Below are 24,999 nucleotides of genomic sequence, written 5' to 3' on the forward strand. Positions count from 1 at the left end.
TGTGTGTGTGTGTGTGTGTGTGTGTGTGTGTGTGTGTGTGTGTGTGTGTGTGTGTTTGAAGGTCCTCTCATATTTCCTGACTTATGAGGACTTAATGTGGAAAATTGTCATTACAAGAAGCTCAGCTTTAAAACAGCAGGAGGAATTTGAATTGTGATAGAAACTGCTAACATATGCAAGAAATATATAATACTTTGGTTAAGTTAGACATGTAGTGGTTGAGGTTTAATCAGTTAATACTTGGTAAAATAACAGTTTTGAACATAAAAACCCCAAATCATTAACTGAATGATAGTAATAGCAACTAATCTATGGACAATCCCCAAGCTTGTTTTCAAGTTTAACACACGCACACACCCCCACACCCACACACACACGTAAACCTGTGAAACAGAACTAGTTAGTTCAGTTGCTGAAATCAGACATCCATGAATGTTCTTGACTGCAGGGAGGGTTGGTGCCTATCACAGCTCTCACTGGGGTACACCCTGGACAGGTTGCCAGAGCTATCACAGGGCTAACACAGAGAGACACAATCACTGATGCTCCCATTCACACCTATGGCCAGTTTATAATCACAGATCAATCTAACAAGCATTTGTTTGAAGTGTAGGAAGAAGCAGAAACTAACTGGGGAGAATCCATGCAAGGCACAAGGAGAATGTGCAAACTCCACGGCTCATATGGAAAAGGCTTTCCAGACAAATGATTGTTTAACAATCAATAGTCAGGGAATAACTCAAAGTACAACTAAACAGGGCTGCTGCATTGACGTCGTCCTATCATGATGCTATAAATACTGTAATGTACAATCTAGTTGTGGAATACAGATGGCGAGCGCTGTAGACTTCGCATGTAGGTTATCAGCGGATATCAGTGAACTTTTTGTGACAGTTCCATGGACTGTGAATAAAGCCAGACACTAGGGATGGCATTCAAGAAAGAAACCCAGGTTCTCTGGCACAAAACCAAAGGATTAATGTTTTCTAAGAAATAAAAAGAAGCCTGATGGGTACTGAGAATACACTGGGAGCACACTGAGACCAAGATACACTTGTCCAGGATTTTTGGCATAAATTTGGTCAGGACTACAATAGTGAAAAACAGTCACAATAGTGAGGCACAGCGGTAGGTTTGCAATGACATGGGCTGCTTGAGTGCAAAAGGTGTTGGGTAGATGACATTTATAGATGGCGGCGTGAATGTCTGTGGATATAACAAAATACTATCTGACAAGATGGTTTCCAGTCTCCACAATTCTGGCAGAAGAAGAATGTTCCAGCAAGATAACGATTCAAAACACACTGACACAGTCAGAGAAGACTGAAGGTAAGAATTCTAACCTGGAAAAATATCTCGCCTGGCTTGAATCCAATCAAACACCTTTGAGGTATTTTTAAGTGAAACCAAGAGCAACACACACCCAAGATCTCTGAAAAGTAGCGAGATCTCTCCAGAAAAAAAATATTGACTCAGTCAACAGAATAAAGGACGTGAGATGTTGAAACAAATTATATATTCAAATCTTATTGACAGATGAAATGAAATCATGTCATTTTTTTTAAGTATATCTAAACTATAAATTTTTCATTTTACACAAGAATACACACTCTAGAAATGAACTTGCAAGTGTTAAAGTTACACTGTGACAGGTGATACAAGTTTCAAAATTTGATATTTTGGTGATAATGCACTGGGGTGTACTCACATCTGTTGTGTATTCTAACTATAAATACAAATTACCCGTGACAGATATGGGATAGCTGTGTGTTTAGGGTACATGTACATTTACATGAACATTTACAATTTCAGCCACAGGACAATTTCATCACCCATTACATCCTGAAATAGCAGTTAAGGGACAGGTTAGAGTTAAGCATTGAGTTGGGGTGGTTATTATTAGGGGATAACTAAGGCTACGTTCACACTGCAGGTCTTGATGCTCAATTCCGATTTTTTGATCAAATCTGATTTTTTTGTCTGCGTGTTCACACTAAAAATAAAATGCGACAGCAAACACGCTCTAGTGTGAACGCTCAAAGCGGCTCGCATGCGCAAAAGAAGACGTCACATACAAGGCGCTCTGTTTGGACCCAGAGCAAACAGTATTGTTTGACTGATGGCCCTTAATATAAAGACTTTGGACTTCACGTTTCCCAATTTTTGCTTTAAGTTATTTTGTTATTTACATAATAATGTAGATAAACTAATAATTATTCTTATTGCTTATTGTTTTAGAGAGGAGCGGTGCTTCAAAGGATAGTTGCAGATTTCTGTCAGAATCTGCAGATTATACAGTACAAATAAAATGTTCACGTTTCTCCAACGTTGTCTTCCCAACAGTTTCACTGACATCTACACTGGATGGCCAGGAAGCGTTCGCGATGTCTTATCGGGCGCTTCTCCGGCGCTGATAATTGGCATCTGTCTTGTGTCAGTGACGTAAAAGATGGATTTAATGCGACATGACCGTTCAAACAGCAGTCGCTTTCTAAAACATCGGATATGTATCGGATTCAGGACCACATACGAAAGTGACCCAGATCGGATTTGAAAATATCAGATTTGTGCCGTTCACACTGTCATACCATGATCGGATATGGGTGGCATAGGGTCAAAAAAAATCGGATTTGATGCACTTTCGCCTGCAGTGTGAACGTAGCCTAAGGTGGTTAGGATCTTCAATAGCACAAGTACACAAGTGTGACTTTGTGTGTATGTCAGGTTAGAGTTGAGTTTTACCTGTTCCTTTGTTGCGGTCCACAAAGCAGTACTTCAGTTCATATTCTTTCAGAATTTCATGGACTTCCTATAAAAAAAGTAAGGGACAATTTGGTCAAACAGAATGGTAGAAGTCATTAATGTAAAAAGAATAGAGAAAAAAACTACAAAACTCTTGATTATACAATAATCAAAGTAGTATCAGTAAACCACAATGATCTTAAAAAACTGTTTTGGAAAAATATCAGAATAAATGCAAACACAATGAAAGACTTAAGCAGCGAATATACAAGGGAAAGAAGGTTCTATCTTAAATGGAAAAGTAAGCTATTACATTCCAATACACAAACTGTGAGAGAAACCTTTGCATTATTAGCTTGTGACAGATGCTCATCATCTTTCTCTACTCTAGTCTAGTAACAGCTATTGACTCAGATAAAGGTAAATTTTTGTCATATATAATTATATAGTCTAATGTCATAATTGATACAGGGCTCAATGTTAACACAAGTTAGTTTTACCAACAACTGAAATAAACTGAAACCCCAATAAAAAAATCTCCTTTACGCCACAAATGAAGATTTATTCTTTGCATAAGCAGAAGTAAAGCTTTTTTCATTTAATGTTGTGCTTTTCTGGTGAAATTGAAAGAATGGACACTGCACAAGAAAGCAAAAGCAAAGCTTTGAACAAAGTTGTGGGGATAATGGTACAAAACAACTAAAAATAACGCAAATTTTCAAAATAACTAAGAGCTCAGACAGCACTTACACCCTTTAAAAAACCCTGATAATGTCAGCATGATTACTTGAAACTCACTTTTCAATCGAACAAACTTCTCTGCAAAAATGTCTTTGATGGGAAGTTTCCATATTTGCACTGATTTGTTTTTTTAAACAGGTAATTGTTGTTTTTTGTGTTGTTCAAATGAATAATACTAATACTGTGCTTGACATTCTTCCATCTCGCATAGCTAAGGACTGTTTTGATGTAAATGGACCTAGTATCCTATTTCTTATGAACTTTTCCTTGCTCTCAGGCTGTGTTCCTTTCACTTTTAAGCATGCTGTAGTCCACCCGATTCTTAAAAAAAGAAACTGACTGTTATGACCTTTCAAACTACAGACCGATCTCTAAGCTTTCGTTCTTGTCCAAGATCCTGGAGAGACTAGTTCTCTCCCAGCTCCAGGTGTACTTGGACACAAACAATATTGCTGAGAAATTTCAATCTGCTGTTAAGCCATTGCATAGCACTGAAACAGCATTGGTTAGAGTTCTTAATGATATTCTTGTAATCACTACTACTGGACGCTCTATGGTCCTAGTTTTACTGGACCTCTCTTCAGCTTTTGATATGGTGGACCATAACATTTTATTATTAAGACTTGAGCACACTGTGGGTATTAGAGGCACTGCCCTCGACTGGTTTAAATCATATCTCGCTGATAGATCCTTCTCAGTTAACTTGGGCACCTTCTCCTCTTCCTCCGCTCCGGTCTGTTGTGGTGTGCCTCAAGGACCAGTTTTAGGCCCTATTCTCTTCTCATTGTATTTGCTCCCTCTAGGCGCAATCTTTGAAAAATACAATATCGCCTTCCACTGTTACGCCGATGACATACAGATCTATTTTGAACTTACTGACGACCTTGCTGTGTCCCTGCACTACTTTCAAGAATGCATGCGGGAGGTCAAAGAATGGTTCCTGAGTAATTCTCTTGTTTTAAATGATAAGAAGACTGAGATTGTGGTTTTTAACAGTAAAATCCCTCATGCCCAACTCTGTGCTGCTCTGGGTTCCTTTGCTAGCTCTTCCTGTGGCTATGTCAGTAACTTGGGTGTACTGCTGGATAGCTCGCTCAAACTCGATAAGCAAGTGTCTGCTGTAGTGATATCTAGCTTCCCCCAACTGCGCCTTATCTCTAAGGCTAGGCATTATGTTCCGCATGAGGACCTGGAGAAGCTTATTCACGCTTTTGTGACCTCCAGGTTGGATTATTGTAACTCCTTGTACTACGGTCTTCCCTCTTCTCTTCTTCTTAGACTGCAAACAGTCCAAAATACAGCAGCCCGCCTCTTTACTGGTACCAGGAAATTTTGCCCTATTACTGCTGTTCTAGCTAGCTTGCATTGACTTCCCATAAAGTAACATATTCAATTTAAAATATTACTCCTACATTCAAAACTATTATTAAATCAGCGCCGAGTTATCTTAGTGAACTTCTCAAACCACATACTCCTGCTAGAACACTTAGATCTGCCACTCAACTACTTCTGACCCAACCTAGGTCTCAGCTGACGTCCCGGGGTGACCTTGCGTTTGCTCTGGCTGCCCCGGTACTGTGGAATAACCTTCCTCTCGACATCCGCGCATCTGATTCCATTGCACTGTTCAAATCACGACTAAAAACCCACTTATTCAATCTTGCCTTTCCTTCTAGTTAATATTTCTTTTATGATTTTATATCATGCACTTTTATGCTCATTTAATTTCTTCTTTCTGCTGTACCTGTTGCTTTCCTATGTATCAGTGACAGCTACCTGCTTGAATACCTAGTAGTTGCTTTCATCCTATTTCTATTATCTTCCTTTTATTCTCTATGTTACTTGTTAAGCGCCTTGGAATACCCTTGGTTTTTAAGTGTGCTTTATAAATAAAGTTTATTATTATTATTATTTTTGGGAGTGTATTCTTAAAAAAGAAATGATTCTATCTGGTGTTGGGCTAATACAAAGATCAGCACTCTATCCAACTACACAAGGGGCACAAACTAATACTAAAGTACAAAAGCAGATTCCACTCTCCAGCAAAATGTGTTATTTGTCTTTTTAGTGCTAGGATGTAATAAAGGTAAGTAAAAGAGAAAAAAAGATCATAACACAATACGTTACAGCCTCTGCTGTCCACGGCTGACTCTGTTAGCCTTCCTGATAGAGTTTACTGATTTTTTCTTTTAAAGATATGCAACAAGCACCCTTGTGGATTTAGTCACTATCATACCTGTCCAAGAGCAGCAATACTGAGGTATTCTCTCCCTCTACTTTTTATGTTCCTACCCAGTTTTATTCAAACGCATAGTCAACAATACAAGCTGGTTTTTAGAAGGGCTTGAGCATGAACAACAACACAAAAGTGGCAACAGTCTTTCATGAATTGATAAGCATTTGTAAGGACACAGCAGCTCTTTATTTTCTGCTAATGCTGCCTATACGCCGTGCTCTCCTTTCCTGTCATTTAATGCTGGTTAGTTTTTGTGCTTCCATTGAAAGACAGAAAACAAAGAAATCACCTTTGCATAATTATAACACTGGAGCTCTCTTTAATACAATACTCGCACTAGAGCGAATGTAGCTTTGGCATTTGTGGGAGGTCAGGTGGACAGACACTTCATAGAAAACATTTCCACTTTCATTTATCGCATCAATGTTCAGTCAAACAACGACGGAGGTGATTAGGCTTTCTAACGTGTACAGTCTTCTTTCTTTCTACCCTTCTAACAGCCCACTCGTGCACACAGAACAGCCATGTTTTATATCAGCGAAGGCCATGCAAGGCAGCCCACACAGAGGGTCAGCTCACTCACCCTTAAAATCAGTGCAGAGCGAGCTATAATCACAGAGAGGGGGGAAAGAGCCAAAGAGAGATATAAAAATCTATATACAAAGAGGTATTTTTCTTTGGACTTTTGGTGATTCATCTGTCTTGCTTAAGACAGAAGTGGTTTCAGGGTATTGGCAGCATTATTCTGAAAGTACACTGAAGGGTAAAAAAATCTACCTGAAATTAAATAATTAAACAAATTAAACTTGTTTGATTATTTCTGTTTGTACTGTGAAATTAAAAAATATCCTTTTCTTAAGCATATTAAGAGAGTTTGCTTCATTAGAATTGACAAAAATAAAATTGTATTTTAGAAAATGCAGTGGAAAAATACACATCGGCATATTTCGTCAGCTGTCAGGAAATGAAGACTGCATCATGCTTTCAAGGGACTCAATTATAGTCAAAAACGAGCTGGTAAACAAAGATTTTTTTTTTTTTTCTTGCATTACAATGCCAACACACAAGCATATCATTACAACACCGGTTACAAGCAATTAAATAACAAGATAAACATGGAATTCAACAGGAAAGCCACCTAAATATGTCATCATTTCAACAAATGATTCCCAAAGCTCTACTTCTTTGTCCTTTGTTTAAGTGCTTGCATGTTTCTATTCACTTAAAGCTCTGTCTCACAATTGTTGCTTTTCTTCTACTCTTTTTGGTCTTTGTCTGGCATTAATGGCGTGTTTCTGACAAAAAAGCAGAGCTCTTATATTAAGAGGAACACCAACTTGAAGCTAGAAATCCCCCTGTGTATGTGATGAAGAAAATTGACAAGTAACAAAAACACGGGACTTTTTCTTTGCCTCCGCATCCTGTGAAATGTAAAAGTTATTCATTAGTAGTTACTGCTCTGGACAGCGTACGGTCAGACACTGCGGTGCACTTTGTGACACTGAGACATGGCTAAATTACACCACTCAGTGACCATCTTTCTCCAAAGCCATTTTATTGCATGGCCCTCTGCTATTCTGTACTTAAATTGAGCTGAAAGTTTGTTTCTCACAGCACTGGCACATCACAAGACATTTAAAGACTATTTTTAGGAGCACAAACAATCCAGCCTCCCGTCTTAGCCGTACAATTTACCAGTTGAGCACACCAGGCTGCTCCTTTTTTTATTTTATGAAATTCCAGTTTGTTTCACCCCATTTCCTTTTACATTCCATGTTTTAATGATCTCTACTTCCAATCATGCTGTTCAATAATGTTGCTCTTTGTTTCATTGAGAGTCCCACTACGCTATTTCAACAGCTTTCTAATTAGCACTTCTGTACGTGTTTCAAAACAGCCACTGGGCTCAGTACAGAGACACAGACAGGCAAACCTACAGACCGGATTGGCAGTACGGCTGAATAAATTTGTATTATTCTGTCTAATGGAGGATTCACAATTTCAATATTTTTTGTCTTGCACTTCATCAAGATTGCAAGACAAAATAGAATTCCTTATTAAACTGCCCGCCTTTGGGCTATTCAGTGTGTGCTCGGCAATTGGATGCGCATATCAGAGTCCATCTGCTGTTAGATTTTTAGCGAGGAAGCTTTGACTATTCCCTGTTGATTATCATCATTATTATTATTATTATTACTTCATCAGAGCTCAAACATGGCATTCAGGACAGCCCTAGTGAATAGAGATGGTTTACCTCAATATGGAAATCACTAGTAATCCTCAAGAACAGAAAGACTCATTTTGATTTTTTTCCCCACTTCTGGAACAAGACCCTTTGAGCAAATTAAACCATGAATTGTTCCCACATGATGTGAAGAGAAGGATATGGAAAAGGAGAGGAAAGGCTTGTGATCCAAAGTCTGTGGAGACACAGTGTAATGACATGTCCATGCACGACTTCCAATGGAACTGGGTAGCAGGGTGGATTCTTAAGCATATAAAGGAATGCTGCTCAGATTATTTCAAATGTTGTTAAACTAACAGGAAAGCACTTCATGGCACAGATGAATAGTGAACTAAAGCATACTGTAAAATAAAGCCAAGGGCTTCTCAAGGCAAACTAACAAAATGTCAAATGGCTGAGACGGTCACCTGCCCTCCGCCTAATTGAGCCTGTACAGATAATTGGAGGCAGAAAGAATCACAGCTGAAACTAAACATGGCTTAGCTTGGAAGTGAATCTACTGGCCCGACTCTTCTCACTTTAGATGCCTGGCAGATGCTCTTCAAGGAGAAAACTCTGTATTTTGTCATCTCCTAGGGTTCCAAAGTTCAGGCAGACTTGCATCCAAGTATTAAAAATAATCCTTCTTATCTTCATTTATGTTAGTCCAGTTACTGGGATACAGAGCGACTCAAGAGATAGAGCGAGTTGTCTACTATTCTGCAGTTCAACGTATCCTTGGGCAAGGTACTGAGCCCCAAGTTGCCTCTGATGAGTGTGTGAATGTTGGATTAAAAGCACTCTAAAAGGACACTTAATAAAGCTCATTGTAAGAAAGCACTTTAAGTGCTGAAATAAAGTAGAAAAACACTATAAATGTACCGGTCCATTTACTATTTTACCATATCACCATGCCAAAAAATGTAGTAGTGGGTACAGTGGAAATACATAATTCTCAATTCCAAGCTCAAAGTCAAAGCAAGACAATTATCTCATGTAGTTAAATATAAACTATTTTATTAAAAAGTTGTTTAAAACTCCCTGACATGGTTATGGTTTATTTGAAATCTTAATATGGGCACAAACTGAATTGTTACCATCCTAACATTACTACACAGTTAGCTACATTAATTATCATCTTACTTTAATCATGTATGTATATATATTCCTCCTTAATGACCCCTGGGCCTCATGTTTGACACCCATGCCTAAGAACATGGTTGATTTCACAACAAAAATGCCATCGGTCTTAAAAAAAACTGATGACATGTATTTCAAGATAACAATGCAAAGTACCTCCATATCAAGTTGTTATTGCCCTTCTTACAACAACATGGGTCGGAGACATCACAGCAGCTGGACTAGGCGTCATCTTTTTGTAGTTTTCCAGTGGTTGACGTGAGTAAGGACAGATTCCATTCATAAAGAATTTCTGTCCTAGAGCATACACTGCCTACAGACTACCAAAAAAAAAAAGAACAAAAATCCAAACAAAAAAAGAAGCACTATTGCGTTTTCTGGTGACGTCCTCAATATAAACGTATCACCAACAAAAGAAAAACACCTCTAGCAAATTTTCCATATTGTACTGTCTGAAAAGAAGAATAGCAGCAAAAGGAGTGACAAAGAAAACTGATACACTTGCAAAGGTTTCCACATCATTTCTGAAATGTCATGTTGAAAGTCTAACAGTGTTCTGTTGGACTGCTGTAGTGGGCTCTCTCATCAGTTACACTTTATTTCAATGTTGTGAGTTTCTGTGCGATATACTTCAGTGTACATTTTAGTTCGACTCTACAGTTTAAAATTAAACGGCACAACAAAGACGCAAAGTCACCTAAAACCAAACTTTTCAGCTGCTAGCCACAAATAATCCTGATTTTAACAGTCCCACTCAGCTACACTGTGTTCTTCTTCTTACTACTACTACAAAGATCAACAAAGTCAACCAGTTTCTTTACATCCAACAAAACATGCCATCCACTTCAATCAGCGCTGTAATGTTCCCTGTGCATGTTTGAACACTTTAAAACGCTGACATTTCCAGCAAGTCCAGTCAGTACCCAGCACTTGCTTCAAGCCCACGGCCAAATCAGTAAGTGCATGTGTGGGTGTACACTTGGTGGAGCATTAAAGCAAAGTGCCCTGAGAGAAAGAGCTAGATAAAGAATTTGATAGCAGCGCCGTCTGAATACTATTAAAGGGAAAATGAAATGACAAGCACCACCTGAAACAGCTGATAACCATCTGCACACCTGTGGGCACCGCACTCTGTATGTTCCAGCTGCGTTCGCTGATCAACAGCTCCGGCACAAAATGAAGCACACCGCCCATCACCGCAGATCAATCTACATGACGTTCATTTCAAGCTACTCAAACTGGTGCTTGCCAAGATACGAGTAAATGTTGTTGCTTATCTATTGTGTGCTGTGGTGTAGGCTTACAGGCATACCTTCCCATTTTAACATCTCATACAACCAGGAGCATCAAACCAGCAGACTAGTCGATCCAGTCAGTAGTTTCTATAGCAGGTATGTCATACTCATTGTACACTGTGGGCCACATACGGCCCACTTTAACCTCGAATGGGCTGGACCATTGATATCTTCTTTTAAAGGGGTTATCTACTTTTCTGCATAACAAAGAGATGCCGCTCTGGTACATCAAAGAAATCTGTCACTGTAACTTTTTGGGCATAAATTGTAAGAAACAGATTGCAGTAAAAGTTCTGATTTCTCATCGATAAGACTGTCCTGTAATAATAAAACAAAGCTTTTTCTTAATTTTTTCATTATTGTACATTAAGAACTTTCTATATTAGTGAAAAAACAGGAACATTTCTGTCATTTAACTATTACTAATTACTTTGCTGTAATATAAATGGCCATGGGGGAGGTCTTTATCAGTAGTAAAGCTGAAAAACTTGTGAAAACTACACTTAGAAGCCCAAAAAATTTAGATCTTCTCTCAGATTTTTTGTGAGCTGCCCAGTGGGCCGGACTGGAGACCCCGCTGGGACGATTTTGGCCCCCGGACCTTCTGTTTGAATCCCCTGTTCCAGAGGGTTTGTGAAACAGGAAGGAAAAACAAGAAACTGTCTCATTTCCCAGCATTAACGGCACATAATTATTCAAAAATATCCTTTCATCGCTTTGATGCCTAACATATGCTTTGGGCTTTTTCAGCACCACAGTTTGTGGAAACAGTCAAAGCGGCCCGTCTTCAAACAGATTACTCCAATTTAGCTTCGGTGACTTTAAACAAGACACCGAATCCTCAGCAGCACTTCTGTGGCTGACACTAACCGCTTCAATGTCCCAGGAGGCAGGCTCAGAGAAATCATTTCACATTGTGGATTAATCACAAGTGTCACAAGCGCTATATTACTGTGATGTCCGTAATGTGAAATGGCATGCTTCATCACTGTTTTTGTCAGCTACTGTCCTTTAAATCTCACCTTCAATCAATCCCAATGTAAAGAGCTAGCAGACGGCAAATTGCTTCCCTGGGTTTGTCTGGGCGAACCCTTCTACTGCTTTCATCTGTCGGTTTAGGTGTTTCCAGTTGTCCTGTTACAATCTGAAAGTCGCTGTACAGAAGGTTCTATACAGGGGAAAGTATGAAAGATAATGGAAAACACAAAGGTCACAGTACCAGAGTAGAACGATTTTTACTTGTCAGACGAGGAATGACAAGAGAAAAATGTGTTTACTGTGACACCTGTCATCATAAATGAGAAGGCTTAAAAACACAAACAGGACCACTCGGGTAATAGCAGTGGGACATCGCTTCAACTTGGCGTGTCTGTGTGACAGAGAGATTGAGGGATTAGGGGGACAAACGCGCTCTGCCTGGCCTGCTTACCGGCAGTGACTGCGTGATTTATGCCACAGAGAGGAGAGGGGTTGAAGCCCAGGAAGCAAACAGAGAGGTGCTCCCACACTCGTGTGTTATCATTACAATGACAGCGTGATTACCAGTCACATTACTGGAGCTGTAATCGGAAACGCTAAAACTTTGGCGCTGAGGTGTGAGACAGCGTGAACTTTGCCCGTTGTCTACTGTATCGGCTGCATCCGGCTACAACACAGGCTCTTTGGGGGAAATTAAAAATGGGGCATGTCTAACACATCTCAAATACTTTGTTTTCCATATCTGGTCGGAGATGTGTGTGTGTGTGGGTGTGTGTGCGAGACAGGTGGCTCAAACCATGCACAGCACGGTTCACTGGCCCATCAAATGGCTGCCAGGAGAGCTTCTTAGAAAACATGCAAACTCACATATTGTTAGCAGACAAGCATAAATACACACGAGTGCACACTTCTCTTTTTCTTTGAGCCTCTCAAACACACTCTTTGAGTTTCCACACCTTGTTCTGGATGCTAGTTCTACAGTCACACTGCACTGGCACTGCTCAAATTCCTTTGGTTTAACAAGTTTCCTCCTTCAATTCACGTGCACCCTTTTTTTCCCTTTCCCCTCTACATCCAGCCTTTCCACTCCATCTACTTAAAATCCTTTCTTTTAAAACTTTAGCCCCAGTCAAAATTCCATGCCAAATTAATGTTACCCTTTAGGGAAAAACAACCAAAAAAAAAAAAGAGAATCTCAAATTTTATTTCTCAATATAACCTCTTCCCCCACCCCCCTCCACATTTGTAAGACAAAAAAAAAAGATAAGAGTTCACTCTGTCTTCATTATTCCCTTTTGCTTTTTTTTGCCTTCTTTGGATGCTTTCTTACTTCCAGTTGAGTAGAGACAGCTGATGCAGGGAAGCAGCACAGCAGGCTCAGGGATTCAAGCCCATCATCAACCTCAGCTGCCGCAGGCACGTGATCAAAGAGGTGCACAGTGCACTGGCTGCCAAACTCTTAATGTGGAAGTGCAGCACACAAATGGAAGTTGTTGAGAATTTTTTTTATTTGCACTCCTCAATAGATGAGTGTATGTAAATAGCTGCGTTCTCCATCCATTCTCTTATCTGCTCATCCAGCTCAGTTCAGTGGCACAGCCAGTTCCAGCTGACATGGGTTTGGGTGAGATCTCTAACCTTTATTTTACTGGCAAGTCCCATTGAGATCAAAGTTTCCTTTACAAGAAAAGACAAACATCCCAAAAGTGCTACAAATAAAACATGAGATCGACAAAATAATACACAATATAAAAACACCCATGACTAACTTCTTAAAAATTAAGTGGCTTCTCAAAAGAAACACCTACAAGTCTCCTTCACTGCACATCTGCTTTTAATTTTGCTAATAGAGGCATGGTTTAATAACTCCATGTCCAAGGAGTGTAGTAAGAAAATGCCGATTTCCCAGATCTGTCCGAACTCATCAAAAAACAACCATTTCGAGAGGCATAACTTGTACAGGGAGTGCAGAATTATTGGGCAAGTTGTATTTTTGAGGAATAATTTTATTATTGAACAACAACCATGTTCTCAATGAACCCAAAAAACTCATTAATATCAAAGCTGAATGTTTTTGGAAGTAGTTTTTAGTTTGTTTTTAGTTTTAGCTATTTTAGGGGATATCTGTGTGTGCAGGTGACTATTACTGTGCATAATTATTAGGCAACTTAACAAAAAACAAATATATACCCATTTCAATTATTTATTTTTACCAGTGAAACCAATATAACATCTCCACATTCACAAATATACATTTCTGACATTCAAAAACAAAACAAAAACAAATCAGCGACCAATATAGCCACCTTTCTTTGCAAGGACACTCAAAAGCCTGCCATCCATGGATTCTGTCAGTGTTTTGATCTGTTCACCATCAACATTGCGTGCAGCAGCAACCACAGCCTCCCAGACACTGTTCAGAGAGGTGTACTGTTTTCCCTCCTTGTAAATCTCACATTTGATGATGGACCACAGGTTCTCAATGGGGTTCAGATCAGGTGAACAAGGAGGCCATGTCATTAGTTTTTCTTCTTTTATACCCTTTCTTGCCAGCCACGCTGTGGAGTACTTGGACGCGTGTGATGGAGCATTGTCCTGCATGAAAATCATGTTTTTCTTGAAGGATGCAGACTTCTTCCTGTACCACTGCTTGAAGAAGGTGTCTTCCAGAAACTGGCAGTAGGACTGGGAGTTGAGCTTGACTCCATCCTCAACCCGAAAAGGCCCCACAAGCTCATCTTTGATGATACCAGCCCAAACCAGTACTCCACCTCCACCTTGCTGGCGTCTGAGTCGGACTGGAGCTCTCTGCCCTTTACCAATCCAGCCACGGGCCCATCCATCTGGCCCATCAAGACTCACTCTCATTTCATCAGTCCATAAAACCTTAGAAAAACCAGTCTTGAGATATTTCTTGGCCCAGTCTTGACGTTTCAGCTTGTGTGTCTTGTTCAGTGGTGGTCGTCTTTCAGCCTTTCTTACCTTGGCCATGTCTCTGAGTATTGCACACCTTGTGCTTTTGGGCACTCCAGTGATGTTGCAGCTCTGAAATATGGCCAAACTGGTGGCAAGTGGCATCTTGGCAGCTGCACGCTTGACTTTTCTCAGTTCATGGGCAGTTTTTGCGCCTTGGTTTTTCCACACGCTTCTTGCGACCCTGTTGACTATTTTGAATGAAACGCTTGATTGTTCGATGATCACGCTTCAGAAGCTTTGCAATTTTGAGACTGCTGCATCCCTCTGCAAGATATCTCACTATTTTTGACTTTTCTGAGCCTGTCAAGTCCTTCTTTTGACCCATTTTGCCAAAGGAAAGGACGTTGCCTAATAATTATGCACACCTGATATAGGGTGTTGATGTCATTAGACCACACCCCTTCTCATTACAGAGATGCACATCACCTAATATGCTTAATTGGTAGTAGGCTTTCAAGCCTATACAGCTTGGAGTAAGACAACATGCATGAAGAGGATGATGTGGACAAAATACTCATTTGCCTAATAATTCTGCACTCCCTGTATAGCTGGGACAGAGGTAAACTGGACATTTACCTAGAATTGATTTAAAGAAGAAAAAATATCCATGACCCATGAAACGAGATGTATCTGCGGCCAAGTGTGCCAGAAAATCCACCAGGTCAGAGTGAAATGTCAGGACAAGGAGAGACGAGAGCAGCGCACAGGAATGCCAGGACACAACCCACAGACCTCTGTCCCTCCCAGTAGCACCTGTAGCCTCGGATCCAGGTAACGTCACCAGGCAGCAGATCACCCTCCCCTTTACCCGTCGCTAACAGCAAATAAGAATGGCACGGCACGGCTTTAGGACAAGGCTGGGAGTGAAGTTGAGCCACAGAAACCCCCCAGTGAACCCAGGCTCACTGATGATGCTTCCCAGTACATCATGAATAGTTATTAAGAAATTTTTTTTTATTGGTACTGACTAAGCAAGAAGCCTATGAAGCATTTTTTAACATTAATATCATATTAAACTTAGTCAAAGTTGAAATGTTTGTGCACAACAGCTCAGCTCTAAATGCTTGGTTTGATCTACTTTTGGATGCATGTAAGTTCAAAGAGAGGGGATATCTTAAAGCCCCACCCACTTGCTGTTCAAAGCATCTGTTTGTGAGAGGCAGCCAATCGGGGGGGGGGGGACAGAAGCCTTCAAGGGAGAGGAGTTAAAGTGGCTGATGTCAGTGGGTGAGCTAAAAAGTCACACACGATAAGCATTCATCACCACTGCACGGGATCGCCTGAAAAAAACAGATTCTTTTAACACCTCGAATCACCTATTAAGCCTTAATGTGCTGCAATGAAAAGATACTGTGCTTTCATTTCATGTGCAACTTGGGGGTTTCCATGTCGCTTTCATGTTACTTTTATGTCTTCTTTACACAATCAAACAGAATGAATCTGAATCAAAATGTTTGATTTCAAGTAAAACTAATTTGTCGGGAAAACTTTACCTAATGTCCTTGTTTACGCGTTGAAGTCCTCGGTTAATGAACAAGAGAGGAATCCTGTGCTTATCACAACAGTAAGAATCTTATGTTTGAATGTTTGAACTGGTGTTTAGATCATTTAATGCCATTTTTGTCAGCTTAAAGGTGTTAATGCATATTTATCAACCAAACGCACGGGTTCAAGCATTCTTGACTGAAGCTGCGTTTCGAGGACAGAACGCCGATATTTAGCCGTCTGCCTCTGTCCATTTCTTCACTTCACTTTTTCTTCCTTGATAAGCTGACTAATTTGATCTCGGCCAGCGCAGAACCAGTGGGCTGAAGGAAGCAGGTGGCTTGCCCCGAGACAGGACAGATTCTGCTGTCAGCCAGGGTGACCCCGCCTCCCTCCCCCTTTTCACACCCACCCGTCTCTGCTTGTCTCCGGCCCTGAAGCGACAGGGCTCAAATTTGAGGTTATTTTTCCCCTCACCGAGCCCGCAGCCACTCCCACTCAACACAGCAACAGACTCCTGCCATCACAGGGTGAAACCGTCATTTAAAAACACCCATTATTTTTGTTTGAGTTGGTTCGTGTGGCGTTTCCCCACTTGAGATATTATAAATTAAAATGTGCTGAAGCACCTGCACAATGGCGGCGAAGTACAAGTCTACACTTCTAAGACGTCCACAATCAGGCTTTGAGTTAATGTCAGAAAACTGCACGGTACTTAAAACGCATCGTCACGGCAACATAAGCAAAGCAACTGCAGAGAAATGTGAACGCTTGCCGAGAAGCTCTTAGACATAAAAAGCTAAATGGCCTCTTGTACTGGGCTCCAGCAGAAGCACCCTGCACACCAACAGGCAGGATGTACAGCAGTGTCTACCACTGCACACTCTTGTTTTAATCATTGCCAATCTTAATTAATCATAACCAGGACCAACAATCTGGGTTTTGTTGCGTTTCCAGCTTGGAAAATTCCATTAGTGAAACAGTCTGAAACACAGTTTAAAAATTAACGTTGCAATAGATTTACTTTTGAATTGCCGTAAGGTGATGCAATCCCTCTGAAGGAGCGATATTCACCTGTAGCTGATGCACCCAGTCACTGCTAAAGAATCTGTGAGAGTATGCACGCAGTACTTTTGACTCCAGCGTGACTTTGCATCAGTTTAACAGACACAAAAACAACAACCAAGGGCGATTACATCTCCAGGCTGAATAGAAGACTAAATTTGAAATGTGCAAATTCCTTCAAAACTGTATAATTACATCCTTTATATAACAGAATCAGTCTGTCAGGTAGACTTCATTAATCAGTGGGTTTTCTTTTCATGAAGGCATGATGATCTTTTGGTTTTTTTGCTGTTTGTTACAGTGTAATTGCAGACGTGGTGACAGATCTCATTGTTCCCTGTGGCAAGATCAAGCCTCCGGAAAGTGATTTATGGGAATAAAGCAGGAATGGATGACTTCAAGCTGTTAATGCACAGAACAAAATGAGACCCATCAGCTCAAGTATGCTTCACTTCCTGCACTCTAGTTGTCACTTGCTGGATTTAATGTGTGGTTTCTCTTGTTTTGGGTGACAGATGTGGAACCCGGCGAGCTTTACAGTCGTCGTCACGAGGCCCGTGACCTTTGTGGCGAGGTCAAACGTGCTGCTCAGACACAGCTCACGTTGATCTCTCGAGTCTCTCGGCAAATCACGCTCCAAAGGCTCGATCACGTTGCAGAGGTTTGTATCAATGCACAGCAACCAGAAGTTTAGTTAAGAGCCTCCGGGACAATGTCAACTGTCACACTTACAAACACACACAACTGTGGCAGCAGTTGTGAACAGCAGGGCTTCTGTGAAGTCCAAACACATGTTAACCAGTGCTGAGAGTTAAGATCATTTTAGAAGTCTGGGAAATTATAGTCACGGTTCAACCAAGGTAGCCACCTTGCCACGGGACTCCTCAAACACACTCGTTATTTCCCTTTAGCCTTTTATCCAATTAGTCTGCCATCCATTATTCCCGCACTCATCCAGTCAATGCATTTCCGTCCAAGTTACTTTGAAACCTTTTATCCAGTCAGCACGAGCCCCGCTTTCGTTGTTTACTCTCAAACAGTTCAGAAAGAAATACCGGAAAAAAGAATCCCCTTTTTAACTTTCAGCTGAAATATGCTATGACATAATAATAACCCTGCCGTTTTCAGTTTACAAAATGCTTTAATGAACAGCTTTATACGGTTTGTTTTTTAAAATCAGCCCTCTCAAACCATCAGTTACAACACAAGCCTTTTTCCTCTCCACCATCTTTTGGACCCGAGCTCGCTCAGCGTCAGATCTCCAGCCAACTCCATTATCTCACCTACATAATGTCACCTTCATACCCGACTCGCAGCCAAACTGTGCCGTGAAACATGCAAAAAACAAAGCTGTAGCATCGTGACAGTGAACAGTGAACAACGAAAAGTCTAACAGGTGTGTCTTCAGATAACTGTGACACGAACATGTGCAAAACTTCAAGGTGACTAATGCCAGCGTAAACAGCTAATCACAACAGCGCGTTTGCACACTGGCTCGATAAAGGCCGCCCACTGTCAGGAGTGGCAGATTTCACGAACATCTGCTCATGACACAGACACACACACACCACAGCATGTAAAGTAAGGCGAGAAGGTGGGTGGAAAGAGCAGCTCAGATGCATGCTGCTTTGTCATATTTACATGCATTTGTGTTTACCTGTACATATGCAAAACACACACATTTTCATGGTGTTCAAACAAACATATCACCACACACACACACACACACACACACACACACACACACCTTGTAAAAAAGTTTTGTGTTTGTTTTTAAGCTGATTAATTCAAGAACTTGGCAGAAGACCCTGGAAGTTAACCTCCTCTGTGCAAATAAAACCACACTGCCCCCGTTTATTTTACACTGTTGTGCCTCTGAAAATGATTTTAGACTCGCTGCTTGGGATTATTAAAAGTTGTGTCAACTTCCGGCTGTACTTCCCGTTACTTCCAACTAATTGCAGGTTGCGACTACACAGTATCTGATACAAGATAGTAGCCCTGTCAGATTACGCGTTCATAGTCAAATCTTTGCCGTTGCTTCCCCGTCTTTTACGGCCTACATGATGTCAGTGGGAAGGCGAACGGGGTTGATTTCTGCACACGAGATTGTAAATGAACAATGGCGCATGTGTGATGTTGGCTGTCATGTGCTTTGAAAGGCCTACGAATAGGAAGAGGAAAGCAACTCTGGGACTATATTAGGACTGCATAACGCAGACGCTATGAATTTTAAATACTTTAGCCTAATTTGAGTTGGGCTATCATGCATACTATAATCTGAAACTGGCATTATTCATCTGCATGACTGGCATCTTATTCACATAACCCTCGCAGTCCAATATTAGCAAATCCCTTTTACGGAACCTTTTAGCTCCCTTTACTCCCATTTCCTGGAAGCAACAATGTACTAAACACTGAGGTTTTTCAGGTTAAAATGCCACAGCTAGCAGACGGTTATACCTGCTGTGATGAATGTTTTAAGTGGTAAAAGGAAACTTGGGTGTTGTGTGGTAAATGTGTTGACTTTGAGCTCACTTTCAGCTGCGTTCCTACAAAGATCATATATAAGGAAAAGGCTGCATCACCGTGTAACGCCACCGTGCACGTCACAGCTAACTGTGCACGTGGCACCAACAATTAGTTTATCAACTTAATAGTGCTTAACGGAGAAATCAGGGTGTGTGGATCAAGTGGCTCATAAAAAAATAATGTGTTTTTAATTCCGGACAAAACGAATGACTTTCAGAGTGTTGGTCAGCATCTGGAAGAGAGAGCACATCTTTGGTTTTTTAATCCTGCCCAGACCCAAGTGGCGATGTTTTTCAGAGACTGCGTGTCTGGATGGGTTCCAAAAGGTGGAAATCTGTCCTGGAAGAGGCATGTTTATAGCCGCAGGTGTCAAGGCACATCATCAATTCAACGTTCTCTTTGGAGTGCATGTGAGCCACCTCTCCAGGACAGGAATGGCGCGGGAATGAGGTGGAACAAAAGCTGGCAGGAACTAAAACTGTCAAACATGACATGTTTGAACAATAGAATATGTCTATATGTGGAGAGCAAACCATTACAAGACTACTTGTGTAGGTAGAGTAGTGTGGAAATCTCTCGAGCTAAAAGCCTGGAGAGCTATTTAAAACTTCTGTTCGAGTTTTGTGAACCTGCTCTGCCACCATTAGTTGACCAAAATGTAGGTTTCGGTCAATAAAAAGCGAGAGTATGTAAACATGCTCTCTGGGTTTCAAACAGCATATCGCAAACACAGGCTTAAGAATCAGTGAATTTGATGTTTTTCAGATTTTTTTCTCCCCCTCTCACTACTACTATTGGTGCTAGTAGTCCCCTCCACCACCACTGAATATCAAAAGCTCTATTTTTCTGCATTAGTAATCACATTTATTCATGGACAGCACTGAACAGACACAGCACCCCTAATCAGCCCACGCAGCCTTTCCACTGTGGTGTAGAATCCACCAAGCTCACAAAGTTACATAATAACTGAGTGTCTTCAACCACAACTTAACATCAAGTCAGATGATTGCCGAGTTTCTGTTTGTTGTGAATGTTATGCCGTTTGTGATGCTTGTGGGAGCAGTGGTCTCCTGTTTTTCCCAGAGCGGGCTCTGTGTTTGCTCCAGGCTGTTAACATGGACACTGCAACGAGGTGGCATCAAGTACAAGTGAGGTAAACAGAGTAGCACTGGTCGAAATCTGTAGACAGCTGCAGGTAAATGTTAATATCATATACACATCAAAGACAACCTGAAGGGTAATCAGGATTCAGGATGCCACCCCAAAACTGCAGCGCATCTAACATCGTCCAAAAACAATGACCTCAAGATGAGATCTCAACCGAGCCCGGGCTTTTAATATATTAGGATACAATGTGTACACTGGACGCTTAACCTGCTTAAATTAAAAAGTGTAGTTAGACTTGCACTCAAGGAAGGAGATGACGGAAACCTACAATCCTACAATAACTGCCTTTTTCCCCCTTTCCTTCTTTTTTTCTTTTTCTTAAAACACAGCACTTGCTGTGCTCTGAAACCAACAAACTTGTTAGATTATTTATATAGCAGTCGAGGCGCAACGTTATTATCTGTCTCTCGGTCCGCTAAGTTAATATAAGACCAATTTTCATGCCCTTTTAGCTCTGGTATGTACCAACACCTCAGGGAAATATCTGGCTCTTTAGCTGCTCGCAGAGTGTCCGTCAGCTCGATCCTTGCTCAGTCTCTTTAGCGCTGAGCAGGTATTCTACAGTTGGGTTTTGGGGGGGGTTGAACAGCTGCATAACAAGAGTGACTTTAAAAGGATTTAAAAAATGCAAAGCAGAAAAACACTGAATTGAAAACTGAACACAGCACCATAAAGCTGATGGGAGCTGAGGCTTTCTGTGACAATTCTCCCCAAGTTCATTACCGCAAACACACTGTACCCTTCCTCTGTTCCTCCCCTTTTCCCTTCCCCCACTTCTCCCCTAAAATGAGGACTGTCAACGGGGCCATATATCTGACACAGTCTACTGTGGACACACACATACACGCACATGCGGCCTGCGATCGAGTGTTCAGTAATGGGGCAGTGGGAATGAGGGGAATGGGGAGATGGAGACGGCTGGGTGCTGCTGGGCCTATCAGTCGGGTTATATAAGACTGTAATGAGGACTTTCCTTTGCCATAAATCTATAACCTCACTGAAGATAAAATACAGTAAACACCAGCACTTAGAGCATCACCGCATCTCTGTACAGGACCGAACGAGAACAGCTGCAGGATTTTATGTCTTGCGCACTAACAAGATGTCTCCGTTTCAGTGCTCGTGGGAGTCCGATTGTTTATTGACTGATTAGTCTTGATTAAGATGTTAATGAACTGCTTAATAAATTAAATCAGAAAATTAGGGGGAAGGGGGGCTCCAGGTGGTGTCTTGAAATCGCATTTTAGCCCAACCAACTGTTGAACAGTGGAGTCCAAACAAATGAGAAAGATGCAGAAAGTTCATGTTTAAGGAGCTGACACAAGATTTATGTTGGATCGTTCTGACAATCGCACCCAGAGGCTGCTCCACACAGCGCCATACTCGCCATAATGGGGACAGTATTTATGAGTGCTGTGATGTCATTTGAAACACTTTTGTTTTTTCCCTTCTCCTATGCTGCTCATTTCTGAAGATCTAAAGGCCGAGCTCGCGTCAGTCCAACTACATCACCTTCACTTCCACCAGTGGAAACTCACACCGTGTCATGTCTCAGTAAGAGACACTCCTGCAGTGCTCCTTTAAATGGACAGATTTATGTGGCACATTCAGCAGCGCAGGACTTCACGCCGCTGAGCTTGGTCCCCCCCCCAGCACATCACGCTCCATCTGACACGCCGACAATGTGGGGGAAAAAACCACACACACACACACACACACACACACACACACACACACACACACACACACAGAGACAGAGAGAGAGAGAGAGAACTTCCAATTTTGCTGCTTCACCTGAGCCAAATGACCCTCCACCACCACCACCACCACTCTCAATCTTACCTCCACTTCTCATTTCTCACACACACCATGCATTCTCACCCTTCCTCCCCCCTCTTCTTCCACGCTCACCGCGCAAACACCCGGCCGAGGTACTGGTACTCTTTGGCTGAGAGCCTCTCAAAGAATGTGCGGCGGTACAAGCCTGAAGGAATACACACCATCAGCGCCCTCAACACGCTGCCTCATAAAGGCTCACGGGCTGACACAAGTGATGGATCACACTTAGCAGGAGAAATGAAAAAAAGAAAAGAAAACACTCTGTGGTCCTCGGTGAACATGCAAAATTGAAATGATGTGCTTTCTGTTTTTAGGAAATTGGGGGAAACTGTTTAGAACGAGCAAAGGTCAGAGATCAGGGATCCACACCTGTGTGGCCACAGTAGAGTACAGTATTTGTACAATATTACAACAGTACAACTTGCTGTCGATTGCCAGTCTGCAGATCTGATGTTAAACTTTACGCAGCACAAAGCAAAAACACGCAGAGGGCATAAAGCTAAAAGCAGAAAAGGCCGCATGCATTTCATGATTTAATCAGAGAGTCTGCAGACGACAGACTGCATTTTGCAGCGTCTCCTCCTGCTGAAAAACACCCCACTTTGCATCCTTCTGGCTGCTTTCCCACGAGCTCACCTGTTACACGAGTCTGACTGCACACAAATCAAATTCAGGCACACCGTTTCACTTATAGCAGCAGCCAAATGATGCACTTCCAGCTACAGTGAGGTGAGACCCATGGGAAACGCAAGTCACACAGCAAAAAGAGGAACTTCGAAGTGACTCTGCCCGTGGATCCCCCCAATCAGAATCTGACATCATGTTGGAAAAAACATGCAGGAAAGATAAGTAAGCTACATACAATGATAAGTTTACCATGAGCTAGTCGGATACACTCGGAAAGTTCCCTGTAAAGTTTATATCTGATCAGGAGGTGATGTGGTCAAAGTCATGACCTGAGACCGCGATCACACTCGCGGGTGTCAGAACTAAGCCGTGAAATGAAGGTTAAAAGGCTTAAAGCAGGAGTCCGTGCGTAAAATGTTGGGGGGGTGAGAGAAAAAGAGCTCCACCCTGTTATTTCTCCACCGTAAACTGACATGTATACCTGGTTGGTGGTGTCAGGCGGCAGGTTCTTAATGAGGATTTTCCTCCTGTTGCTCAGCTCCTTGCGAGTTTTGGCCAGCCTCCTCTCGATTTCCTCGGGCTCCAGGTCCGGCAGGTCACGGAGGCTAATCCCGGAGTCCGGGGGTTGCGCTGCCGTCGCCTCCTCGTCCTCGTGCTGCCGGCTCTCGGGGCTGTCCATCTCCGGGGAAAGTGCGCTATCCCGGGCTAGAGAAGAGTGAACGCTCGGCGGCTGGATGGATGAGGCTGCCGCCATCTTGGGAAAAGTGTGAGGAAAGCGAGAGAGAGAAAGAGAGAGAGAGCAGGTGGGAGGTGTGTGTGTGTGTGTGTGTCGGTGGAAGAGAGAAAGATTAAAAAAGAGAGAGAGAGAGAGAGAGAAGGAAAAGGACCGACAGCCAACAACACACAACAATACTGCCAAATTGCTCTGAACTATTTCTTTTAAATCTTCGCTTCTGTATTTGGCGTCAGTTTGTATTCTCCTGTTTCTACTCTGATGAGCCGTGATAAAGAGCGACAACACAGCAGAGCTACAAGGTTTAGATTAACGTTACATTACACATAGCATTTGTTTAAAACGGGGCGTTTAAGAGTCGCTGTCATCTGATGAATGAAACTTGTATATGGGCACTTTGACGCACACATGGTTCCCAGCGTGTCGGGCTGCACTCCGGACTCCTGGCGACCCCAACTGTCTGTTAACTGCATAGGAGCCAATCATCATTGGTCAGTGCGGATTAGTGCGCTTTTGAATTGGCTTGCCAATGTCGTGTCGTGTGGCACCAACCTGATCCTCCAAACTGCATATGTTTCCGGATTTTTAGGAGGGAACTAAATTATTATTATTTTTATTATCGATCACATATCGAACCTGCAGAACGCTCTGTCGTCTTCACCCCGCACCAAAGTGCTGTATGTGCGCACATTTCTTATTTCGGTGCGGCGGCCCAATTACAGCATTTCTTCTTTTGGTGAAGAAGAGAATTGGAGAAGATCCGCCAGAGCTTTCCTGTTCCCCATGTGCATAATGTTACCATGAATGGCTGTGTGCCTTCCCTACTTTCTACCCAAGTGATCCAGTGAATGCCAGCCCAGCCTGCGCGCCTGCCTGCCCACCGTGGGTGGAAAGCTGCTCCTGGCAAACACAAGGGGAGCAGAGCTCCCTGCCGAGTCCTCACAATGCCCGTGTAGCTTCCGCAGGCAGAATGAGTCGCTGAAAGACACACACTGTATGCTCACACTCATAAATATGCACTTACATTCACGTAGGCACACAAACATGTCAACAAGCGCACAATCAACCCACTTAGAGAATGTTTAGAGCGCGCTTATTGCCGGGGCCCTCTGAAAGAGAGACGGAGAAATCAACCTCCGTGTTCTCTCTCTCTCGCCATCTGTGTGGAGCGTTTCTTGGCAGATCGAAGTCCAGACAATCACAGTTGTCGGTGGGTGAA

General features: G+C 42.1%; 1 protein-coding gene across 1 annotated transcript in view; it reads right to left on the reverse strand.

Moving 5' to 3' along the window:
• Window positions 1–24,960, reverse strand: part of raver2 (ribonucleoprotein, PTB-binding 2) — a 93,648-nt gene extending 68,688 nt beyond the window's left edge. Inside the window, exons 1-2 of the mRNA XM_014340979.2 lie at window positions 23,529–24,960; window positions 2,743–2,809 (exon numbers count right to left, since the gene is read on the reverse strand). Of these exons, the coding sequence (XP_014196465.1) occupies window positions 2,743–2,809; window positions 23,529–23,801 (340 nt within the window). The 5' untranslated portion in view covers window positions 23,802–24,960. The remainder of the gene's footprint in view (window positions 1–2,742; window positions 2,810–23,528) is intronic.
• Between the last annotated feature and the right edge of the window lie 39 nt (window positions 24,961–24,999).

This window comes from Haplochromis burtoni, unplaced genomic scaffold (assembly GCF_018398535.1).
Source record: "Haplochromis burtoni strain Fernald_Lab_line unplaced genomic scaffold, NCSU_Asbu1 Contig_423, whole genome shotgun sequence".
Classification (NCBI taxonomy): Eukaryota; Metazoa; Chordata; class Actinopteri; order Cichliformes; family Cichlidae; genus Haplochromis; species Haplochromis burtoni.